Source organism: Strigops habroptila, chromosome Z (assembly GCF_004027225.2).
Source record: "Strigops habroptila isolate Jane chromosome Z, bStrHab1.2.pri, whole genome shotgun sequence".
NCBI classification, from domain to species: domain Eukaryota; kingdom Metazoa; phylum Chordata; class Aves; order Psittaciformes; family Psittacidae; genus Strigops; species Strigops habroptila.
In genome coordinates, this window is record NC_044302.2 from 36,078,084 (window position 1) to 36,104,866 (window position 26,783).

The 26,783-nt window shown below is 40.7% G+C and overlaps 2 protein-coding genes across 7 annotated transcripts in view; one reads left to right on the forward strand and one right to left on the reverse strand.

Moving 5' to 3' along the window:
- The window catches only part of EPB41L4A (erythrocyte membrane protein band 4.1 like 4A), a 119,986-nt gene extending 95,715 nt beyond the window's left edge, over nt 1–24,271 (reverse strand). For 5 of the 6 annotated variants that reach the window (XM_030512659.1, XM_030512663.1, XM_030512661.1 and 2 more), the window contains exon 1: nt 24,142–24,271. In XM_030512659.1, the coding sequence (XP_030368519.1) occupies nt 24,142–24,240 (99 nt within the window). In that variant the 5' untranslated portion in view covers nt 24,241–24,271. Of the gene's footprint in view, nt 1–8,138; nt 8,216–24,141 lie in introns of those variants that run through there. The other variant, XM_030512662.1, reaches the window with a different exon arrangement.
- LOC115619791 (basic proline-rich protein-like) lies at nt 23,490–25,422 on the forward strand. Its single transcript, XM_030512664.1, has 2 exons — nt 23,490–23,943; nt 24,022–25,422. The coding sequence occupies exon 2, from the start codon at nt 24,239–24,241 to the stop codon at nt 25,340–25,342; it is 1,104 nt and encodes a 367-aa protein (XP_030368524.1). The 5' UTR covers nt 23,490–23,943; nt 24,022–24,238; the 3' UTR covers nt 25,343–25,422.
- Nucleotides 25,423–26,783: the final 1,361 nt, after the last annotated feature.

A 26,783-nucleotide genomic window follows, 5' to 3' on the forward strand; every position in this document is an offset into this window, starting at 1 on the left:
TGGAGAGGCAGTTCTGCATATATTTAAATCATCACCAATGAATGAAGACAGCATGGATCAGGACTCCTAACACGATTTCACTCTAAAGTAAAGGATGTACTTACTGTACACTTACAGATCACAGCTCCAATGAAGGATGTCTGGCTGTCTACAAATATATCAGAAGCACATATATTTCAAAGCCAGAACACATTCATTTTTCCAGTTTCCTCAGAGCATTGCCAGCTGCATTCATGTGCCTAACCAGTTGCCAGCACCAGTAACAATAAACCTCCTGACTTGTTCCACTAATGGACATCAACCACACCAAGCTGCAAAACATTCTTTCTTTGAGGGCATTTCCAAGGGTATATTATCTATCTGCACGTATCATGCTCCACAGGTACCAAGATAAATGGCTTTCACCATGCACTAGTTATTACTCCCCTTCACCAATTTCTTGCTTCTCCCCTTGTACACAAGGTGCTTCCCCTTTACCCTTGCCCACACCCCTGCAGCCTCCCCCACCTCTTCTTCACTGACAGCAGAGCCCAGCACACCCTCCTGAACCCTCCTCTCCCACCCAGTGCCATGCTGGAACCCGTGCCTGCTTCTCCCGTGCAACGCTCAGCTTACAAATGCTTACATGAAACCTTATTTGCTCATGGTAGGGGAAAGCATAGGTATCGAATAAGTTTGTGTGGGTGCAGGTACAGAGAAGAACTGGAGTAGAACTGGAAAAGGATAGAGGGAAGGGGAGAAATAATAGATACACACATGCTCTGTCAAACGCATCATTAGCCAAAGCAGACCACAGCATTTCTGCTTCTTCTAGATTAAGCCCTAATTCACTCACATGAGCATGGACATCCTACATCACTACTCATTCCTAATGCCTCTTCCTAGAGAGGAGCAGAAGGGCTCATTGCTAGCCAAATTCTCCATAATACTCCTGAATAGCAATGCTAAGCATCCAGAGGCACACTACCATGGAAGTGAATGAACAAATTATGTATCATGAGGTGGGGTGAGCTAAAGGCTTCTATGGTGGAGCAGTTAATTTTTATTTATTTTTTTTTTTGTCCAGGAGGGGTGAAAAGGCAGCACTGACTGGGAAAACTCCACTTCCCAAAGATAAAAGCATTGGCTTTGGTGGTGCTCAGATTTTTCTCACTGCATCAGGCAGCAGCAGAATCTATAGAAACTTCTGAGGGTTCTGAGGGTCTCCTCCTCGGAAAGGTTAAGCTAAATTTCACATGAAACATACCACCCATTGTGCTTTATGTCATACCTATATTACATAACATCATACAAAGAATATGGATGATTAGTCATTAAGTACACTAGGTTACTTCATCCCCCTCTCCCGCGTCAATACCAGACACCATTCTGTTATTTCCAACAGACTACTCCCTTTACTAGTCTTCAGGATTTATTCACAGAAAAGTCATTTTGTTTATAGCAAGAAAGCAGTACTGAATGCAAATGCTGACAGATAAAAGGTGCTCTTAAGTGAGCAGGCACAATATGAAAGGGCTGGAAAAATTACCTTTATGTCTCCTTGCAATTGCTGTGTCAGTAGAAATACTGAGGCTCTGGGTTTTATTACATGAAAGGTAAAATAATCAAGCAAACACGACAGCAGCTCAAGAAAACAATAATTTCATTTCAAGTATAAAGGAATATTCTAACACATTTTGTTTGACAGAAGATGAACGTCAATTTTTAAGCTTTCTTGGGGTTCTTTCACCAGACAGACTGTTCTGCAGATCTGGCTCTGCAGATTTATGGAACTATATAAGCCAGCAAAAGTGAGCTACAGGATGGGTATATAATGATTGCTCCAAATTTGAAGCTGCACAGTAATTAGCACTTAAAGCAGAAACGAAATCGCTTTCCTCCACAGTGATGAGGGAATTCGCTTCAATTTGACACAATCTGCCGTTAAAAAAAAAACACACTGTACTTTCTTCTTGTGGATGCCGCTTTTTTAAGAATGTAAATAATTACTAAATTCTTTAGATGAAATAAAAAAGCAATTTCTGACCATATCTTTTCAGACTTCACCCTCTCTGTCAGGTTTCTGTATCTGTTTTACACTCACATTTATCTATGTAACACCAGACCCCACAAACTCCATGTTTACAGTTATCTTCCCAAGTTGGAAAGTACTCTGAGCTTTTAAAGTGTCACGCTCTGACTTACACATGCAAGACACACATGCAACTTAACTTGTCATGACTGATTTAATCTACACCAAAAAGCAGATAATAGATACAGTTCTCTTCCTCAAAAAGAAGTAAACAACCAGGAGGAGGATGGATTTATTGGATTTATTTTTTAAAAATGATGGAAACTAATTGTACAAATGCTAATTGCATTTATTAAAAGGGATGACTGTGTTAATTCCCATCAGCTGTAAGCTCCTCCCAAACAATTCTGAACACTGCTATGCAACAAACCAACCCTCCCTCTTTCACACCAGCTATACAACTCACATGCAGACACCTGGCAGGTGAGACACGCTTACCTAGGAAGCCCTAGCTATGACACCAACACACCCAATATTAGCCCTTTTTCAACCAAACCTGTTCACTGATGACTCTTTTTATGTGACGTTTAATAGCAGACAAGGAATTTTGAAAAGACTAAAATGAAGAGTTCCCTTATCTCTATAAATTTTCTCTACCAAGGAGAGAAATTTGCAAAATTTCCTTCTTGCTTGAAAGCCACATGCCTGATCCCAAAAGATCTCAAGCTGTACTGAAAGCAGTCACGCATTAGGCTTCATGTACCGATAGCAACATAACACCTAGCAGCTGCAGTTTACTTTCAACACAGTTGAGCAACAAAATAAAGATTTCAACCTGCAGCCTGTTTTCTCAAAGCAAGTCTTTTTTATCCCTGCTACAAACCTGAAAGTACACAGGGAGCAACCGGAAGGATGGGTGTCCCCGAAGCTGCAATCAGGAAGGAGAAAGCCACAGACGTATTAAATGGAGGCAGAGCAAAAAAGCAGAAAGAGCCAAAGGGACAGATACCACAGCACCTTTCCTTTTCCAATAGCAAACACCATGCCACATGTGAAATAAGCACTTCATCTAGCTCTGCCTTCTCCTGACTAATGGAGGGAGCAGCACAAATGTCTGTCTTCTGGAAGCAGGACATGAGCTTTGCACGTCCCCTGTGCCCCGTTCTGCTATGCTTACACTGTTGAGAGATTCCTGTTGTTAAATTGTTGGCTCTGCGGAACCATCATCTGATCATACACAACACAGTAAGAAAGACTATACATAACTAGCACGTACAACCAACCAAGGAGACAGAAAGAAAAAAACCTGTATACTCACAACACCTAATAAAAACAGAATAAAAGTAAAAAGGTAAGAAGAGAGCAGGATGAATTAGGAACCAAGCAGCAACCAAAATGCACTGCATAAGGAAAAGCACAGAAAAGAGCCTGTCAGGCATCAATTTATTGTGCAGTTTATCCATAACTGGTTTTAAAAGCGTAATTTTTACTTCCTGTTAGGTACTGCATGTAAGTCTGATTACACAATTATACAGCATACAACTGGACTTGCTTTATATTCCCATCATACTATTCATCATCTGTGAGGCAAAAATCCCATGCCTTCTCCAGTCCCTACCTTCTTCACGGCTTGCTGCATAACCTACAGAATTCTCTGAAACAGACCCAGATGTCCTGGTGAGATTTGTTGTTTATTCACTTTTAAAACTAGCCAGGACTGTGCTCATTTGTGACACCATCAGAAGCATACCTGACTTTATCAAGCCAAGACTGGCACCCTGCAGTCATGTCAAGACAGATTACTTCCACTGTGATGTTCCACAAAACCTGTCATGAACCAGGAACTGTAATACTGCTATTTTCTTCACAAGCCCCTAAACTATTTAAGATCTGGAAATAGCTATAAACCCGCTTCTAAACATTATACTAACAGAAACTCAGAAACTTTGGGAATATTCAGATCATATCCTAACGCTTCCTAGTCTGGCCCCACTTCTATCCAGAATACACTGCTGCACACAAACCAACCACAAAAATACACCTGGCCTACTCAGGCAATGCATTGTAAACATCATTCAGAAAACCAAAAACAAATAAGCTCTTTGGTTCCGGGAGATTTCATGCTCCCTGCTACTGTGAAGGTTTTGCCACTGGGGCAAGCAATTCTGCCTCCAATGACCTGATTTCCCTGATACCTTGTTTTATCATGTCATATGCAGAAATACCTGGAAATGCATCTCAATGTTAACACTACACAGCTAGAATCATATCTAGGATCCGATGCAAGCAATGAGAAGAGAGAGTGATTAATGATATTTTAAAACAGCCAGTAGCTGAATTGGAAAAGAAAGGCTGAAAAGAAAAAACACTGGAGAAGAAACTAATGTAAAAAATCCCAGATAAAACATATACAAAAAACCATAAACCATACAAAAGATCTGTTCCAGAACATTTACAACCTCCATAGCTTACAAGTTGAATGCACAGTAAATGGAAATGTACCATATATGCCACTAACACTTTAAAACTGTACCTGAAAATGCTGGCCCTATTTTTTCTGGAAAAGATAGCAGAAAATATGAAACAATACACTATTTTTAGGATTTAGATGACTAAAAATGTGAGTTCATGCAGTCACATAATATTATATCATGCTTTTTTATACAAATACCGTTTTTTCATGTTAAATGAAAATCCTTTTTGTCAAGAGACACATGAAGCAATCTTTATGGTATGCATTACATGCACAATTGCATCTACACTTAAATTACCCTAATGAATACTCGTGTTTTGAACCTTTTTCCATCAATTCTAGTTCTGCTAGAGCAACATTTACATAATGGAAATAGAGTTTTTTAAATTTCTTTTGAGAAAACTACACACATTTTTTTCTATGCCCGTTAAGGTTATCAAAGGTCTTTTTCAATAAAGGAGGCACTGACAACAGTCCAACCCTCAGCCTTTTGAAATCAGGGGAAAAATTTCCATTGACAAAGCAATTGTGCATCTAACTCAGCTCACTAAATAGACAAGGGAAAAAAATGCAAGGAGGTATTCACAAACATGCTCTCATGCACACAATAGAGAAGTTGGGAATAAAGCCAGAATTTGTGGAGGGTGGGGTTTTCTTTTGGCAACTTACTGGGCTGTCACAACACTGAGTGCCACATTTAACTAAGCTACGAACATAAAGATAGAATTCCAATTATTTAAATCGACAACATCAGCAAAGATGACTAATTTCACACTTTACAGGGACAACACATCTGTAACTTTCATCCCATCATCAACTAACTTACACAGAAGCAGTGAGCCCCCTCTGTTCCTTTACAAGGGGTTCAAAAACCTTTTCCAGACTTTTAGGAATGGCACATGAGCTACAGCAGTTCAGCAGTCCTTTGGCGCAATGAGCCTCTCTGCTGCCAGTGTCCTGGAAAAGAGCTCTGGCCTTTCAATGGTTTTTTAGGTAGGTAGACAGAGATCTGTAACTATATGAACTGTCTATACTTTTAGAATATTACATACTTTTTAATATATAATATGTATAAGCTTTATATATATTACACACACACATATGTAACCTACATATACACGTACACAGAGCAGTGCTCCACTTGCTTATCTACCAAGAATTGCTACTTCTAACACATCTGATTTGGGAATAACACTATCAATAACTAGTGCTGGACTTGCAGGATACTAATTCCTCAAAACATAAAATGGGAAAAAATAATCTAACATGACTGAGCTGCCACCATTTAGCCTAAACCTAATTACGAACTGCCAACACTTTATTGTAACTCCACTCTAAACTGCCCACCAAGGAAAATATTGAACTTGCCATATCAAAGGGAGCAACATTAAAGAAATAGAGACACACAATTCAATAATTCTATGCATGTTAGTAAAATGTTTGAGTCTGTTTTCTATGAAAGCTTAGTCCGTCCTTTCATAAACTCAGAAAATTATTATTTTATAGGTTATTTGCCAAATACTACACAGTCAAGCATGGAGCTTCAATATAATACCAATTAAAACAATTACTTCACTTTACCAAAAAAGGATCAGCATAATTCCTCCATTTTGATACTATACTACTAATCAACAGCAAATTTACTGATGGAAAGTTCTAGGGAAAGAATGGAAAATAACTTTGTGAACAAGCTGACACTACTTTGGGGCAACTTGGTGTGCTGTGATCCAGGGGGTCCAGCTCCCACAGCGCATTCTGAGGGTGAGGAAAGGGAGCAGCAGGAATAAACCCTGTTCTAGCCAAAGCCACGTGGCATATGACTCCTCGGGAGTCACAGCCAACTGGAGCAAATTAAAGTAGACCTCAAGCTACCTTAGATAGGGTTGGGCCACGTCAGGAGAGGAGAAACATGCAGCTGTAATTAGGATAGAGTTCAAAGTATACATACTCTCTTACTTAAAAACTTTTTCTTCTGAATTTGGTCAAGCATCAATAGTTTTACAAAGAGCTTTGTAGTATATCTCCTGTCCTTGCCACCTCTGCAGCCACAGATACAAATACTAGCAAGTCTAGGAGGGAAGAAGCATGAATGCAAGGGAATATTACCTCTGCCACGTTATTTCTATTTCTACTGCACTCAGAATTTCTCGTTCCTGGAAGAAGCTGCGTAATAAAAAAAATCTATCTGCAATGTCCTTGAAGACAAGCATCTCAGCAAGCCGAGAGACAAATTGGTGACAAAGAGAAACTGTTGCTCTAAAGTTCTACAGAACTTTAAATGTAAAAGCGAACCCAAATTGGAACAACACTTGAAAAATGTTGGTTCAACACCCTTATTCTGCTTCTGTAATTTTGTGCCTGCACAAAACCAACCTGCAGTTAGTAAGAAAGGTGGTTAATACTATTTACAGATTCAGCCTCATGTTAAAGAACATGATCACACAGACACTGGAGAACTTTTCAAATATGAAAGATGAGAACTGCCTAATAAGAAGCCACTACACATCCAGGTCCTTCAAAGCCAAATTGGAACAACACTTGAAAAATGTTGGTTCAACACCCTTATTCTGCTTCTGTAATTTTGTGCCTGCACAAAACCAACCTGCAGTTAGTAAGAAAGGTGGTTAATACTATTTACAGATTCAGCCTCATGTTAAAGAACATGATCACACAGACACTGGAGAACTTTTCAAATATGAAAGATGAGAACTGCCTAATAAGAAGCCACTACACATCCAGGTCCTTCAAAGCCTCAGACCAAATTCCAAGTAGCTTTGCCTATGGAAGACATGAGTCCACTTCAAGGAACTTCCTGAAAGCAGAGGGCTCTTCTAGAAATCATGAGTTTTCTAAAATCTTTCCAAAATCATGGGGTTTACCTTTGGGAAGTGAATTCATAAAAACTTTTAAAAATGGGAAGGGACACTAGAGGCAACAGCGTCATGGAGATGTCAAAAATCAGATGCATAAAGTCAAGCCAACAAACTTAAAACTAAATCTGCAGAAAATCTGTATCTATCTATGGCCACTGGCATTTTTTTTTTTTTTGCCCTAAGGAGAGAGGGGTCAGGAAGTTGGCAGAGCTGGTGGTGAGGTTTGTTTGCGTTTTTTGCCCCCCCCCCTTTTTTTTTTTGCTATACTTCTGTTTTGTGGGTTTATTTCACCTCAACCCCTGTTCTTTGAGGTTAAATAAAACCCCAGATTTTTGCCTGAACACATTTTCAGTCTTCAAGGTCCTCTCAGATCTTCTAACAAAGAACTGTATGAGAATTTGTATCTGATAAGATCAACTTTAATTAAAATATAAAGTAGCTGTTTCACAAGGCAGTGCTTATTTCCCCTCACATCACTTGCCCCTTCTGCTCTATTACCATCATCATCATTTACAGAGATAAGAAACAGAGAGACTGCCAAAATACTGTAGTTACCTGTGGAAGGGATTGTAAAAATCTACATCTACTAGCCCCTAACTCCCAAAACTTAGTCAAAATAATGAAACAAAACAGGAAAAAAAAAAAGAAAAAAAAAAAAAAAAAGAAGGGTGAGCAGGGGGAAGGGCATACTATTTCTTAGGTGGAGAGACTTGAAGACCAGACCCTCCCAAGGGGGGTTAGACTGGCAGAACCAAGAACTGCACTCTGCTCATTTCCATACCATCTCAAGCCTTTGGCTGGCAGACCAATTTTATCAGCTTCCAGTCTCGTCGTCATCTTCTTCAGAAGACTGTTTCATACCACATCTTCTGGATTTCTGCTGGATGCCAGCCTTGGCTCAGTTTAAAGCTGTCTTGGAATGGGCAACGTTCTGCCAAGCAAACAGAATGGGCGACGTTCTGCCAGGGACAGCCAACATGAAGCAGAGAAACAATCCAACATGAAGTGTAGAAACAATGATATGCATTCAGAGAGCGTACTGTGGTTTGGAGCAGGGGAGGGAAAAGCTAACAAAGGCCTCTGCAAAGTCCCAAGGTTAAGTCCTCTCTGTGTGGAGACTCTCAGAGACACAGCAGAACAATAATCCTCAGAGGCAGCTGCCTGAAGATCACTGCTGATCAACCTCGCAAGTAAGAGTATCCATACAGGAGCATAAAAGTATATGCTGTTGAAGATGTGCTAACAACATTAGTTGATTTGCTTCACACAGTGAAAAAGGGAATCTATGCACAAGCTTCTACCCATGGATGAAACTGATGCTGAAAGTTGTTTTTTTTCTTTTGTATTTTTGTCAGTGCAAGGTATATGGTGTCATCTACTTGCTGGGAGGCCTCCATCTCCCTCTCACCAGACTAGGAAGAAAACAAACAAAAGAAGGTGAGAGAAGACAAAGAAGGTCGTTTAGATTCATTTAGTTCCCTGTCCTTATTATCCAGGGAGGAAATAACAGAAGAAGAAGAATTATTCAAGAAAGACAAAAGGGAACTTGCAAAGCAGGATTTCAGGGAGGACACACTGCAGAAAAAAAAAACCCATGAAGTTTAATAGGGATACTCAAAAAATCTGGGCAGGAATTAAAGCAAACCAGTCCTGATATTTTCTCTAGGCACATGAATATGAGAAATTAGCGGAAGACTACATACCTAATGCCCCACACATGCATAATCTCCCTCATCCTGGGTGCCAGACGATTGCCTGGGTGCCTGCACCTGCCCAGAGTCAAAGCTTCCAGCATTTCCTAGCATCAAGTCTCCTAACATGCTATGAAAAAGCATTTTAAAAAAAGTTGAGAATCAGATGTACTCTACACATAGACCCACAGAAGTTAGGAAAAAATTAAAGTAGCTTAACTAAAAACGAAAGTGACCCTGGCTAGATGTCAGGGAAAGCTTTCTAACTAGAAGAGTAACAAAGGACTGCAGCTGAGCTTCTGCAAGGCTCTTTAGTTGAGATTTTCAGTTAAAACAAAAAGAATCTGTAAAGAATAACCACATGTTTGCGATCATCCCCTCATGCAATGTAATTAACTATAAATTGACTATATATCCTATTCATCTAATTCCCTTCTATCTTCATTGCTCTACAGAAGCAATCCTAGCATTGACAAATGATGACTTCACCTTCAAGGGCGGGGGAGGGAAATTAATTAAAAAATCCTAACACTTGCTTTAATTCTCAGCTTCCTCACAGAAATACGCAGGCTTATTGGTTTTAGAAGTCAGCAGGGTTCATGCTTTTGAGTTCCTCTCTGCAACCATGACAACAGAAAGTTTAAATTATTTAAAATGAAAGCAGGAAAGAAATTCCAAGACTTTGCATTGATGAAAACACCAATGTGAAATCCACTGCAAGAATCAGACTGTAGCACTGCATATTTGAAGCTTTCCAGAGAAATCAGAGACCCTTGAAGATACCGATGTAAGCTGAACAACCACTACCACAACCTGTGCAGGCTCCTAGCCAACAGCAAATGAAAAGTAATGCAGCTAAATCCTCTTACTGCAATCCAAACTAAACTGAATTACTACTTAATTGCTATTCCTGCATACGGATAGCTACCACAGCTGAACACTTACCAGCTTGATCATTTGCCCAAACCTAAACTGTAACTTCTAAGAATCAGCAGAGCCCACAAATACTGCATGCAAGTAAAAGATTTAGATTCTGTAGTCCCAGAACTTGATTTCAGGTAGGGTAACACGTAAGGTATCTGAATCACAGAACTTTCAGCTCTATGTCACTACATAAATGACTCTGTGACAGCCAAACTTTTTGAATTGCAGTTTTAATATGTACCTATGTGAAGAATTACAGTATTGTTTAGGGGCAAACATTTATTTGTGGCGGCAGCAGCTGTTCCTTAAAACTGTTAAATCCACCTTTAAATATCTGGGATTGTTTGATTATTAAAAATACAGACTGAACAGCATAAAATCTTTCAATGTTTCTGGCACTGAGTAAGAAAATGCCAACTCGTAATGCTAAGATGCTGCTTCCCAGCTTCCGCTCATGGGTCTAGCTCTCACACACCAGGCATCACAAAGGCAACTCAATATAAGTAATACTGTTACACCGATATTTACTCCGTTACTGGTAATTCAGGCCTTGAGACAGATTTTCAGAATTACCGAAGTGCCAAGCACAATCTGTAGAAAAGACTTTTGAAAGATTCTTATTTAATACCAGGATACTTTTGAAAATAAGTATCATGCCTGTGTCCTTTCAGCACAATTCCAATCCTGCCTACAATTACGTGATACAATCCCCACCGACATTGACAGGATCTTCCTCACCAATATCAGATCCGTCCAATTTCTCTTTTTCATATGCAGCATTTTTTTCTGGTTTGATTTGAATTTTGTCTGCTTTGACACATTATTGCTTAAATGAAATTTGAGACAATCAAACAAGGATAGTTTGGGGCTTTTTCTCTTGTAGCAGAATGTGTGTGATCTGACTAATGCCTAACCACTGACTTGACTTACTTTGGCTTAATCAACTGTCACTGGAAGATACAACTCCCAGTTGAAGCAGGACCCCAAAACTAGAACAAACCTTTGTTCAAGATAAAAAATCCTTTCAAGCAGATCCAGCCTCCTATCTAAGTGAAGCAGATTAAGGAAAAAAAAAAATCATAAAAATCATCTGTTCCACCAGGGTTCAAACAAGTCTGTTATTTCACATATTTTTTTCTGCTCTAATCCTCAGCATAGGCAGATATATATATCTGAAAGTTAAAGCATCTTGAAACATATATATATGTTTCAATATGTATGTTTCCAACATTGTCCAGAGAAGTTGTAGCTGCCCCATTCCTGGCAGTGCTCATGGCCAGGCTGGGCAGGGCTTTAAGCAACCTGGTCTAGTAGAAGGTGTCCCTGCCCATAGCAGGGGGTTGGAACTGGATGATCTTTAAGGTCCCTTCCAACCCAAACCAGTCTATGAATGTTTTCTTTTTCCCAGAAGTGAGTAGCTATCCTGGGTTCAGCTATAGCAGTCATTTTTCTCCTTCTTAGTAGCACTTCTGGTGCAGTGCTGTGCTTCTGACTTTCAGCCTGGGAACAATGCTGGTAACACCGATGTTTTTAGTTCTTGCTAAGCAAATTACTGCTACAGCTGAACCCAGGACAGCAGCCTATATAACATGAGCACTATCATAATGCGTAGCCAAACAGACTACAGGGGGGTCGTATTTTTTTTTCCGCATGAAAACACATCCAGTTAGTCAGAAAGACAATTTCTGCATGCAGAGAAAATCCTGAGGCTGGGGGTTGGATGGGCTGGCAGGGCTGATGGATTGATTAAATGCGTTTCATAGATTGTGGGTTCTGTGTTTTGATAAAGTCAGTACCTGCTGTGGGATTACCTGGTAGCCTTTGGCAGATGAGCTACCTTTGCAGCTCTTTGTCAGAGATGCTTAAAATCTCCAGGCTTGCCTAGAAACCTCCTCCAATTTACACTGCTCCTGGAACCACAGTGTACCTCCCTCCCAGCCTATTCCAGGCAAAGGCAGTTGAGCTGCTAATGGTAACCTATTATCATTCTCACTGAAGAAAAGGTTAAGCTAGGGAAGTACAAAATAATTTCTATCGCCATAAACTGCTTCCATGCTGGTTTACCTTTACAATTTTTTTTTTTTTTTTATGAAACAGGACACCCTCAATCAAAATTTTGACAGCCATGCAAGAACTGGATACACATCACTCCAGAGCTACCCATAATATGCACTTATAATTTGGGGCAGACACATGGTGCAATTTACTCACAGCAGAATTCTGCCAATTTATACTACCAGAGCAACAACCCCAGACTTAATCAGCTATTCAGCTAATTTTACTATTTGAGACAATACTCCCTGAACTGACAGCTTGGCCTCTTTTCTCCTCCATCCCAACCTGCATTCCTTGCACACTTGTGGATTCGCTCACTGGCATATGGCTGCAGCCCTGGGCTGAGATCTCTCTGGGGCAGAGGCAGCTTTTCCTAGGCTGTTGTCAGGGTACTTTGATGTTTCATGGGTGTGCTCAAGTGCTGCTACCACAACTAAACAAATGTATTGCTCTACAAAAGCTCCAGCCCAAGCTTTATGCAGGAGGAAACAGCTGTACAGTTGAAAATAACCTAAGGTCTACATGTATCATGAATGCTGGAGCATAAACTAACAGAGTCAAAGGTATTGTTTAATTAAATGTTCAGTTTCTTTTCCAGATTGAAAATGGGCAGTGCTCCTGATAGAGCGCAAGGCTTCCTTTGTGTGCACTTAAAACAATCACTACTGCAAGTTCCTTTAAATCATTCTTCTGTTTCCCCCCTGATTCAGACTTCAAGAGCTAAGAAGAATCATGCTTTTCCCTGCATTGTGATTTTTTTTTTTCCCTTTGCAAGCCTGTGGTGAATAAGAAAAAGATTGTATCAGGCCAGACAGGTTTCCTGTTCCCCCATAACTGTTCCTAACCAACTTCAAAATCAAGCACATTTCTATGCACAGTCAACTTCATAGCAAATACCCGATTCTTAAGCATGCTGTACACTCTATTAGCTCCTGTAATTTACTGCCTGAATACATTCTTTCACTTCATTTTTTGAACACTCAGAAATCAATGTTCAAAATTCAACTACATTACTTTTCTACAGTTAAAGTGATTTTCCTTATCTCATATTCCTTCTGTATGCATGAAAAGGAATATGAATCAGAGCAAGCTTGAGAAACTAGGTAATAAGCAGCAGCCTGATAGATGTTCTTCTTCTTATAGATAATAATACTAAGTCCATCTGCTCTATGCGGTAAGACTTGTACAGGAAAAAATGCGTATTAAGATAAAGAACCTTAATCCACTGCAGGCAAAGGCAGAAGAAACTTTGTGCAATTTCAATAGAATTACATCAATCCATCGATGAATTAGACTCAAAATCTCACACAGTATAATCAACTTGAGCATGAAGATGGGCATACCTTGCACCTATAAAACTTGAAATGGCAGTAATGAACACTGGCTGGTACTGTTCTGACTTAAGTGCATGCTTAAACTTCAGTAGAGAAGGCATGTAAAAATCTAGCTGTTTCGAACCATCATCAAGAGAAGACACATGGTAGGATTAAACAATACTGAAGAAAATTCCACTTACCCCTTTGATTTTGGAGTTTCTTTTGGTGCATTATTTGCTAATGAAAATTTCTGGATTCATCTTCTTGGAAAGAGGGTTCTATAAGCACACTACATGTATGTCAATATGCAGCAACAGAAGTATTTCTGTATGCTGCCCTACTGCAAAGCATCAACCCTGACCTACGGAACACTCACGGACAAAGAGCAAAGTTAAAAAAAAAAAAAAAAAAAATCAAGAAATTAGAAAATGTCATGGGCTTAGATACAGACTATGCAACAAAAAAAAAAAACACACATCTGTAATAAAAAACTGGGCTAAATTAATTTTCAGTGAACTCAATGCAGGTGATTTAAATTCCCTCCCACTCAAACCTTCCTGTCAACAAAGTATGCCAAGCCAGAAACACTTTTTCCTGCAGTACTTCTGCCTTCTTCTGGAGTTTCTGAATGCTACAGTAAAAATTTTGAGCTCTTACACAAATACAAACAAGACAAATCACTGCAAAAAAAGATTTACAGCAAAAGAAACGAAGTATTGAGGAACTTCTTAACTTCTGAGATTTTACATATTCCTCTCCCCAAACATCTTAATTTCACCAAGACCCCTCCAATTTCCATACAGACACACACACAACATAAAAAATAAACCTATCATTTTTTGACCATCTATGCTGACTTCTGTTCACCTGTTCAAAAAGCAGCAGACATCATAAACAAACATTGTTTTCATGGCAGCTTGCCTTTAAACGAAGACTTCAGGGGACAGTTCGTGAAACCTGCTTTTATAACCAATTTTTTTCAGGAAAGTAGGAAAAAACAGGTCTAAGGTCACGGAATAAAGATTCAGTCATGAAAGCAACAAACACAGCTTTCATGCTTTAACCAGTCAGACTCGAGACCTGAATGCTGATGAAAAGGCAAGGATGACTAAGAAAAAGTTTAACTTTTATTTAAAAGGTAGAAAATTTATGCATTTCTCTCATGTGAACATCTAACATCTTCGTACAAGATCTAACACATTTTCTTTTCAGTTTCATCATTAATTAATTGACCCTGCTCACAGAAAAATTGGGTCCAATTTGGCTCCTCTCGAAATCGGTGCCAAAGCACACCAAAACACCTATCGTCTTCATTGGAATTGAAACTGGGTCCATAATTTCAAGTATTCCCAAATCAGGGAAAGGCTCTGGTAACTCACTATTGCTTTCACAAGAAAAACAAAAGTTAGTTACCAAATTGCTACCTGAGAAAGAAAATTGGCTTTTGCAGGAACAGCCCAGGGTCACTGGGGGAACAGCTGAAGGAATCACAAGGCCAACATAATGTTCTTAATAGTAAATCTCATCCATATCAATTTGAAGCACTGGGAGAGCAGAGAATACTCCACCTTTTTGGAGAACACAGTTTGTAGAGGTGTTTTTAAAGGCACTATAGTTTGTCCAGCCTTAACACACAGAACAAAAGACTACTCAAAATAATCCAGAATAAATATGGTACCTTTGAAGGACACCAAAAGCTTTTGTTTCCAAGTATGACTGGAATTGCAGGCTTTCGAATCTGCAGTGTTCCAGGTGAAGAACTTACATGCTGAAAAGAGAACTGAAGTGTTCAGCCAACTTAACTGTTACACACAAAAAGAAAAGGAATATAGGCAGATGATTGGGAACATCTAGGCCCTGCTGAGGGACTTTGAGAGACAAACAGAATGAGGGAAGAGTACGGCTGAAGAACCTGACATCACTTCAAAACTGAGGCAAAATATTTGATCTTTTGAACTTAAGGGCTTTATTCCATCCTGAAAATATTATTAAAAAATACCTTTAAGCCCACTCCCTCCTCCCCTGAAGCAGCCAATGCAAATTAAACCTGAAAAGCTGAGGGCAAGTCAGGACATTCACGCACCTCTTCAGAAGATTCGCCTACAATGTCTTGCGGCTTTCTTCCCTTCTTTCACAGAGGAAACAGGGATAGGAGAAAAGTTATTTGCAAGTGCTGTCAATTTGCATCATTTCGTTTGTTTGCCCAGGGCCTTTCTGTCCTGATAATCATTGCTGAACTTAAGCTACCTCTCTCCCATGACCCCTTCTGAAGTGTCCCAGTTTCTGAATGTCTTCTGAAGGGAGATCTAGACACAGCTCTCAGGATCATTTGCTGCATGGTCCTCTATATAAACATCTTGGTTTCAGTCATCCAAGCCAGCCTTTGACACTACACAGCAACCCATGCACCTTCAAAGCACCCCAATACATATCACCCACCCCTTACAGTCATGCTATGACAATCAGAATTATGATCGTCTAAGACTCAGCTTTCTTTTTTTGGTTTATTGAAGAAACAAACCAACCAACCAGATTATCTGCCAGCACCAAGCAGACTTCAAAGGACCCTCAAAGAGGAGGTCTGGCATGCAACACAGCATAGATGTGGCCAACTGCACTACTCAGTCCAGGATGCAACAGGCTCCTTGCACTCCCCCATATTGTCTTCCCAGGTAGTAAAGACATGGCCACCTAAAACCACAGGAAACGAGAATCTAACAGTTCCTCAGCACAAATAAAACCTGAAAAAGCTTTCCAGTCCCATTTGCTCAACTGCCTTTAGTTCTGCAAGTGTTAAAGCATGTGCTTACCTACATCAGTGGCCATGACAAATTTTACCCCTAATTACATAGGGAAACTGCCATTTTCTGCCTTGCAAATACTTTTCATGCAATTGAGATATAAAAGATCCTCCTTTTCCATTACTAAAAGGTATTCTGTCTCACATAGTCAAAGAATTTATCCCTCAGTCCATTCAGTACTCATTTTCCTGAGAACTCAGGGAAGACGGTGAAGTGCTGAGCCACTTATTATCAAACTGGCTCACTCAACTACACACAGATTTTGCACACATACCCAAACCTGCAAGAACTACAGGAATACAAAGTGTTTTCTTGTGTAGCTTAAAAAGGATCATTTGTAACCCTGCAAAGATTAAAAGGTAAATACTGACAAATAAGTAAGTTCATGAACCATACAAAATATAGCCCACTTGTTCCACGTGATTAACTATCCACGACTATAATGGCTTTCTTATATATTTTAAATGTATGTGGAAGGAGCAGGTGGATTTCACAGTATGTAAAGGATCCCCCTTATTAAATATAAGTAATACAAATACCTGATAGGAGGGAGGGTTTGCCACTTGCGTGCACTTCCCTTATTTCACACCAAGACAGAATAAAAAAATTCACCAAGGGTGATGACAAACAAGGGTGTGTTTAAAAGGAATCCTCACAAACTACTGAGACTTCTAACAACAAAGCTTTAACATAACACCCCTGGCACTACAGATTAATGATGCATTCAGCTCACTAAAGACTTCCATGAAGAATGATGAAAAAATCCCTGCATGGCTATTTTAAATTTATGGTCACAAACCAAGCAATACAGCCTTCTATCAGAAACAAAAAACCACATCTGCCACTTGGCAAAACAGGCAGGTACCCCTCTTCATGCTGCAGCAAAACCGAAGGGTCAGAGCATTCATTTTCTATTGTTTCTATGGGTTTTCCACTTCTAAGTAACAGCATGGCTTGACCCCAAGCATGTCCCTTTGACCTTAGTGCCTACAGTTTTCAACCATCCCCAACACAGGATGTAAAGGAAGAAGAGGGAGCAAAAGCACAATCAGTACTGAAATTACAATCTTCATTATAAAGTATGAAACTGAATTGGTATATAGCAAGCACAAGATCTGATCAAAAAGACAGTATCTAAAATGTATACTGAAATCGCAGTCATACATGATTATTCACTTGCAAAGATCTCACTTTTGAGTAAAATGCAACTAATTCAGCTACGCTATCATTACAAAAAATACATCTTCTTGAGAAAAATAAGTTTAAATTAAAAAAGAAAAAAAAAAAAAAAAACCACTGACAGGAATGAAAAAAGGAGAATGCATCGGTAATCTCTCATTTTTCCACCAAAAATATGGATATAAGTAATGATGCAACACAACCAATACATAACTTCTCATTTGCTCATAGATGTTCAGCACCACCCTGGCAACAGGTTTTACAGTATGAAATTACAAAACTTACAGCTTTTAATGAAATTCTCTTTCTGAAGCACCTTTTGAATTATTCCGTCTCTTCTAGAGTTCACTGCATATCATGTGGCAATTTTTAGCAGTTTTCTTTCTTGAGAGGAAGGGTTCCAATTCTGCAGTTGAATTTTGGTTTAGAACTTCAATAAACTAAAATGAATAAAGTACCAAGAAATGGTATTTAACTGTACTAAATACACTAGTGTAATAAATGCTCAATCCAAGTTACAGAAATCCAAAAGCATTTAATGAGAAGGCCGCCTCACACAGCTTACATTTGCCCTGGTTATATTACTATGATTGCTCACTGAAACCAGCAATACAGTCCCCTCTGACAACATTATTGCTCAAACCTCAGACTAACAGGTAACTTCATTTAAAAATTAATGAATTTCCTTCTTGCTGTCATTCTGGTTTCATTAATTTAGTTAAGTGCACCTAGAGAAAATGAAGTGTCTCAGTGTTCATTTATTTTATGGTTATTCCCTGGGGTATTCAAAATTGTTGGCCTCATCTGTAAAGATACTGCTGAAATTAGTAATCTATTTCAAATATGTGACAGTAATTTTGAGAATTAGCTAACAGCAAGGTTTGTAAGCCCTTTTTTTTTTCTTTCCTTCTTTTTAAACTAGAACGATGGTCCACATGCACCATCTTGTACTCAGTCTGCAAACAGAGGACTATTTTATGCCCATAATAGAAACATAAGAAAGAACAGCATCTTTCTAATATGAAAGTGCTATGGAGTATCATTCATTTACATTTTTGTTTAAAAGATTTTTTGTTGCTTTTGCTACAAGCAATCCTTAGATGTACTGTACCTATGACATTAAAGAAGAAAATATGCTCTTACTTACACTTAGAGCTTGACAATATTTTCTATTTAGTTTCCCTGCTGCTGTGCAAAATATGCACACTTCTTCTAAATACTCAATATTAAAAAAAAAAAGGCAGCTGTATTTCAAGATTATGTCCTTTTAACCAATTCACTTTTTTATTAACTATTCTTTTCAAAACAATACTCTGAATATCTAGAAGAATCTGCCCTGAATGTATCTATAAACAATACCAAACAGGGCAAAAGAAAGAATACAATTTCATATGCTTGAGCCTTAATATTACGGTTTGGTAATTACTGTAGGTGATAAGCAAATTACCATAGATGGAAAGTAACTGCAACTTACCATTAAAAAGATTTTTAGGATTTCTGAAATAATGTACCTGCATGATTAAGAAAATTTCTCACTGGAAGATGCTTTTCTTATTAAAAAATGCAGAAGTATAAAACAGCAGAAATCACTATCACAAAGAATACATTTCATATTCACACAGCAAATGACTACTAATTTGACTTTTAATGCCCAGTCTCAATTAGAATAATTAACGCAATGTAAGATCTTTGTATTCATAGTGCTCTATTTCCTGCTGACATGTGCATTCATTAAGCATTTCACCAGGGAAAAAGATAGGAGCCTACTATTCCCATATTCACTCCTTGGAGTCCCTAGAGCTAAATTAACTTGATCCAAAGGTGCACCTCACATTTTCTGTATATACTAAGTTTTGAAGACATGAAGCCTGGAACATTTTGAACTGCTTATATTAACAAAAAAAAGAAATCGAACCCACAAAAAAATAAACCAAAAACAAAAACCAAACTTCACTGGGAAGTGAAAAAAAGAAGAAGAATGCCAGAACGATTCCCAGAAAACTTCATAAAAATGGTATGTTTACCTATTTCTATATATTCTACTAAATTGTCAATTATTCCGTAACTTTCTTAACAACATGTATCATATTCTGATGAACCCACTCGTGTCTTTTATATGTCAAGTCATTTAACACAGTTCCTAACCTCAGACACTATTTCACACATTTTCGGGGGGGAAGGGGGGGTGTTTATTTTAGTAAGCCATGTTGAGATGTTGAAGCCTGCTTTTAGACTGTTGTACCTCATTTTGTTAAACTCTCAGTATATCATCATAAAGAAAAATCTGTCTGCTCATTTCCCAGATAAAAACTACACACTTCCTTTGGAGACTGAGTATTTTATTCAAAAATTCAGCTGTAAGTGTAGCTTACAAACCATGAAATGCCACATCTAGATAGCATGGTATATCTTAGAACTACCAATTAACACCTTAAAATACCAAGTAAGTGGTATGGTGGCCAGAATATCACTATTAGAAAGTACTACCTAATAAAATGTTAAAAAACACATAGTGTAAACAGAGTCTTCCAGGAAGACTTAGCTATCTATCCTATTCATCACTTCTCTTATAACGATACATTGTGGTTGGGCCATGACACATGTCAAATTAAACAGAACTTAGCATAAAACAATGCTCAGAGAGAAATTTCAAGGAATACTTCGAAAGTGCAATGACCAGATGGCTTAAGACTAATTAGCGAACTTGTTCACTGGAGAAGTAGCTAATATATTGTAGCTAATATTTTTTCCAACCAGAGAGATACAAACACAAAATAGAGATGTTGCACAATATTTTTAACTTCTTCAGGAAAAAGAAAACAAACATTTGCCTTAAATAACGTTTCCAAGATGAGTAAAATGGTTATTAAATTTGTTACATACACATTACAGGATGACCATTCTTTCTGAAACAATAAATCACAAATGGTCTTCACAGCAGTATTTTCCAAGGGCCCAAAGAGGTTTCCTTGACCTTCAGTTACAAGTTTGTGCAACAAGTCACACCGACCTCCTGCAAGGACAATTACTGCTATCCTTTAGAGAGTCAAAATATGCAATGCCCACAACCCACCATTCAGGTATCATGTCAAAACACTACTGACATGTCTTGTGACATCAACAAATAAGCTATATCTACTTGTTAGGTAGCATCGCACCATAAAAATGCCTAAGTTATTGTTTAATCTATGTGAAGATGAGTCAATGAGTAGCAGTCCTGGAAAAGTGATTATTTTTCAGTTAACAGCTGACTCTTAACATACTTGTAGCAAAAGCCTGTTAAAATCCACTTCTGAACTGGCAGCTTGAACATCCGTTTTAGAGGAGAAGCTGTCCCAGTCTGAGACCATATACCTTGATTAAACAAACTGTATCAGAACCTGGAGAATAGTCTCTTAATCCAAAATTGTTTGGACTAACAACTGTCATTGCTTCACTATCTCAAAACACGTATTCTCAAAAATATGTCTCATTGTTAATGTACTGTAGGGAAACATAAAAATTGAGATTATGAAATATTTGATACCCTTTCCTGATCATCCCGCTATTATCAGCCTCCTGTAAATCTGCAAGGTGGAGAGGCAGATTCCACATTTTCCCACAACTGTGCTCTGACCTTAAACCACAAATACATAAAGGGAGAACAGCCAGACAGGACTGGTAACAGTAAGAAAACAAAAATGAACTATTAGAGGCAAGAGTCAATGTGAGCAACTACAAGGAAGAGATCATCACACACCCATCCAGCCCACAGCAGACTGGCCAGCTGCTATCTGCCTAGAGGTCTGGGAACTTCATTCCTGGCTCTGATGTCGACTTGGTGCACAACCTTGGAAAAGTCACTCGACCTCTTTGCATCTCAGTTCCCCACTAGGATGAGAGAAAAGCAATCCTTTCCCTAACAAGGTCTCTGAAACATACAAGGAAGAGACAAGTTATCTCTAAATTGCAATCGAAGTCTTAGTCATGCGCCACCTCTGCTCACTATTTTAATCTAATAATACAACTCAAAGCCCAATGTAGTACCAATAATGTGTTAATAAAAACTATAATTCAAAAATGTTATATTTTGCTGCGTACAGTTGCTATCAAACATAGCAAGCCAGAAATAACTATCGTACAAACTAAGCAATGCATCTTCAAAACTCTGCCTTAGTTCAGAAATAGGTTTTCTACCTCATGCCTTTATTTCAGAATCACTGAAGAAATGAAGTTGCCTAGGACTCCGAGAGTCAGAGAACTCAGTCTTTCACACTTCAAAGCAAATAAAACTAAATCCACTAATGCCAAGTAAGTACACAGATGGTAAATAGCTATTAACTTGTGGTTTTTATTTCTAGCAGACATGCATCTGCTTGGCAAAAAAGAAAGGAATGAAGTTGCTTGCATAACCACTTGAAATCTTTTCTCTTGCAATAGTTCAAGGATTGTGACACAGTACCAAAAACGTAAGTTGCCTCTGTAGCTGTGACACAAATTAAGAGTGAAGGCAAAAGAGAGATCACATCCAGAATCTGAAGCCCCAAGGAAATCATTGTTTTAAAATAAAATACATAAGAACATTTATAATCTACACTTCAGTGCCAAAGCTGAAATTCTTTAAAAACAAATATGAGACTCTGCATTTATACATGTGTACATGAAAACAAAAGAATCAAAGCAAAACATTCATAGTTCAAGGTTAAAGTGCCAAATGACAGAAGATGACAAATTTTAAGTTCTTTTTTACTAAGAAATAATCATGTAACTTCATTTTATCCTACAAGTTTAAAAACAACAGAAATGCTCCCTGAGCAGTTTGAAACAGCATAAGCCAGGACTCAGTTGAAATAGTTAGTTCTGCCCCCTTCCGGCAGTGAAGTGTTTCAGGGTGCCAATCCAGCTGAAGACTAACCCAGCAAAAGGAAAATCGGTGGCTAGCCTTCAGCTGGACACACGCTGCTCTTCACACACAGCTGCACAAACACTTGTGGAAGTACAAAGGCAAGGGAGAAAGCAATGATGGAAGCCACTGACTAGGGGAGACCTATGCAGTTCTCTGTAGGTTTTCAAAGGCTCATGGAGCTACAGCACTGGGCTGTGGTTTCGCATTACACAAGTTGAATCTTAAAAAAAAAAAACAAACACCAACAGGCTGCTACAAAAGGAGACATTCTCCTTTGCCTTAAATTCCCTGCAGTGCAGTTTCAGTGCCTACCCAAAAATGTTAACAAACTGCTACTTTTCGGCCATGTCCGCACACCGTTCCAACCGACTCTATGACTGCTCTGTGGTTAGAGTTAAGCAGAGAAGGAGCAAGTGGAAGGGGTGAAACATTTAGCATCATGGCACATTCAGATCACACTAAGAATGGCACGAAAACACACCCTCATCTTAGACAGCTCTCAACACTGCAAGTCTCATGTTCTTAAGAAGTTACATCTTCAGACCCTTTCTCATGGGACATTAATTTTTATTAGACACTGCAGAAACTCATCACCTTTCAGGGTTTGGATTCATGAAGCTAACCACATAACTATCTTTGCAGATTATTCCTTTAATATACTTCTGTAACTGCACATTTTCAAGCAACAAAAGCATATATACATGCATAACACACATACCCACATCCTATACAAAGGTAAATTTTTCAGAAGTGTCTCAACTTAGACTCCAAAGACCCTACGTAGGCACTAAGTTCCAGTGTCAGAATGATTTTTTACTCCTCTGTGTTAAGCATGGATTTATGAGCCTATTTGCAGGCAGTTGATTCAGCAAAGCTCGATAATTTTCAACATATGTAGAGCTGGTAGTGCCACAAATTAGAGTTAAAATTATACTGTTAAATTTAAGATTCACCCTTCCCCCTTTGGGCCTTCCCTTCCCCAATTTTTTCACCGAACTTTAACCACTCAAACTGAAACATACAGGCATACAGATTTTTATTCTTCAAATGTCTTGGGTAAAACAGATCAGCCCTTTCCAAGAATTAAGTTTAGAACTGTGGGGTTTTTTTCCTGACCCAAAACTGAAACCATGTTCTTACATTGCTAATAAATTCAAGTCCCAAGCTTTTCGAAAAAGGGCTTCAAGTGTCTGAGACATGCCATCATCAGGCTTAACCAAACAGGACCAAGTTAAGGGCCTTTAGAAAAACCTCCCGTTTCTCACATGCTCTGTCAGGGCTCATTAGAGTTTGGCAGATGACTACTTTGAAGAGTCCAACCCTACCGGGCGTGCTGCAGCAGCGCAAGATCTTTTCCCACCGAGCAGGCGACCGGGTACAAGGCTGGAGAGGAGGCTGGACCTTTACCCCCTCCGCTCGGGAGGGCAGCAGCGCCGCCGGGTTCCGGGGCCGGGGGGAGGCACCCACTCTGCCCCGCTGCCCGGGCAGGCGAGCAGCGCCGGGAGGGAAGGCTCGGCGGGGAGCAGCGGCCGGAGGCAGAGGGCAGTGACTCAACGCGGGTGCGCAACAGCCGGTATACACAGCCGCCGTTCTCTAGAACAGCCTCCTTTCCCTTTTTTCTCTTTTTATTTTGGTAGCATGTACAGGCAAATATGAGTGTCCCGAGTGCTGAGAAGTGGTCGGCACCTGCCATTTAAATGAGCACCTCGAAGCAAAGCTTCCAAAGCCACCACCGGTACGCATCTTGCTCATTCATCTGTCCCACGCGCGACCGCCAACCAAAGTTACAGAATTATTTCTTCGCCTCCCGCAGGACCCCGAAAACCCTTTTTCATACCGCCGCTCGCTTCCCGGATACCGAAAGGCGCGGCGCGGAGCCTGGCCCCGCGGCTCTCCCGCAGTGCACCCCGGAGCCCCGCCGGCCACCTTTTACCTTGATGCCCTGCTGCTGGGTGGTCAGGGTCAGCTTGGACTCGTCCAAGAGCAAAACTTCGCAGTAAAATTCCTCCGGGACCGCGCAGAAACAGCCCATGCCTGCTGCGATGTCCGGGGAGGAAGAGGGGAGGTGGAAAGAGCCCCGAGCGACGGCGGAGGAGGGGGCTGAGGCGAAGCCGGGGTTGGGCCGCGCCCGGCTCCGCGCCCCGCCGCAGCGGCTGGAGACCGGCAGTGCTACGACTCAGCGCCCAGCCCCACGGGGCCGCCCTCCGCCGCCATCCCGCGGAACAGCCTGGACGGGGCTTGCCGGGCGCTCACTGTGGGAAAAGAGGAAGAAAACAGGCGCCTTTTCAGGAAGGAGTCCAGGCCACAGCCCTTGCCCGCGGCTGGCTGTCACGCTGCCCCGGGGAGGTACCGAGCCGTCCCCCGCCCCGTCCGCGCACGTTTCCGCGTCTCCTCTTTGTGTGGGGAAGGGAAGTGGCCGGGGGAGCCGTCTCCGCCGCCGCGGCCGGTGGTGTGGAGGTTGTGCGTGTGTCGCCGCGCGGCGACGGCATTACCTGCGACCGCGGTCCCCACTACTGGAGCGGGGCGGCGGCTGTGCCCGGAGGGCGCGGGGCTGGCGTGCCCCGGCTGCCCGCGGCCATGCAGGGACGGCGCCGCCAGCCGTTCACCTCCTCCGTTGGCGGAGGAGAGGAGGAATGTGGGGCGCGACCCGGCCTCCTGCCGTCCGCCGTGCAGGGCTCCCTCGGGCTGCAGGACGCAGGCCTGCAGACAGCACCTGCCAGGCTGAGGAGACGCTGCCGCCCGTGGGTGGCTGGTTCGCGCCCGCCCCGGCACCAGCACCGCCCGGCGCTGTCCGCACGTCACAGTACACGCTGACACACCCGGAGCCGGAGGCCCGCTGCGCTCCCCCTGTGCCGATTGCCGGCAGCGGGGCGATGGTCCCAGTCCCGGTTCCCCCGACCCCGGCTCCTCTCGCCGCCGGTCCGGCCGCCGCGGCAGCACTGACCCCTACTGGGCCGCTAGCGGGAGCGCCGGGGCCGCGCTGCCCGCAGGACCGGCAGTCCTGTCCGCGAAGGAGCGAGTTTTGCGTTCGTACTCCGCGTGGGAGGGCTTTAGGAGACGCCGGAGAGTGTCCGGGAGACACCGACTTTGCTAGCAGCCTTGGCAGGAAAATATTTTCTCCAGCATACTGTTAAATACCGAGCCTGCTACAGATATATTTAATTTAAAACCCAACAGCCCTGCAGTATTAAAAAAAAAAAAAAAAAAAAAAAAAGTAGAACATAAAAGAACTTTCAACTGCTTTTGCAGTTGCTGTCTATAGTTTCTGGAGCACACACAGCAGTCCACCTTCGTATTTTAATTGCTGCACACACCTATGACTTTTCCCCCTCGGGCAGAAAGTTAAACCCTGATCCCACAAGTGCCTCTGCATTTGCTTGAGTTTGCATGCATGAGACGTCCTGTTGAGGATCATACAAAGTTTGCATGTGCAAATTTAAGAATATGCATAAATGTTTTTAAGATTGTTCACTTGCTCACATTGTAGAAGAGAAGGGTACAAGGAGCTTTCTCACTTGACAAACAGTGCTAGGTATGTACCTAAGTGGCACAAAGAATGATACCTCTGCTTTTAAATCCCTGCCCTAAATAAAACCTTCCTACTCCCAGAAAATACCACTCCCATTTTCTTGTTTGGTGCAGGTAGTGTTTAAACTTGTTTAGTGTGTTCTGTATCCATCCTGTAGCTGCAAAACCAGTGTTCCATGAGCACTGTGAAGATCAGAACAAAAAGCATTTTAAAATATAAACATAAAATACAGCCTTTTGAACAACTTACAGAATATGAAGCATTGCAAAAACTTATAAATTCAAGTTCCTAACCTTGTTTCTTGGTCAATACATACCCAATGAGAATGTCATCCAGACAGCACAAGAAATTGAGATAAATTTATTCTTGGTTTTCTGAACACATTTTTCAAACATAACTCCTGAATCCTTCTGACAGTGGACAGTTTTCTAGAGAACAGATGGTTCTCTTTTCCCTCTCTTTAGATCCATATATCATGCATATCATGACATAAATTACCCCCTCAGTCAGTTAAAGTCATTATATATGTATAAATCCCTGATTAATCAAGCGAGAGGGAGGGCTCAGTGAACTTAAAACCTTTAATTATAATTTTTAAATGGCTCACACAGCTACATTACAATCCCACACCTGAGCAGTTTAAATCAAGACTGGTCTTGGTTATAAGCACTCCAAGTGAACTATTTCATGTATTCTATTTTTGAAGATCTTGAAAATCCATTTCATGCTGCTGCATACTAGCTGATTCGTCCACAGAGCATATATAAAATAGGCACTCATGTTCAGCTGATGCCAGTGTTTGGAGCACAGAGACATTAACATAGGAACTTGTCTCCTAATCAGCTGCTTCCTGATTAGGAGACAACAAACAACTAGCTGTTTGATTCAGCAGCAGTACCAGAATGTACTATTTGAGGTAAAAACCTAGGAGGGGGTCCTGGACTGAAGAAGTGAGAAAATTAGCCAAGGGAGTAGGGAAAGAGGGGACGGGATCTATACCATGAACTAGTATGAGTCCTGAGGAGCTCAGGTAAGCAAAACAACTG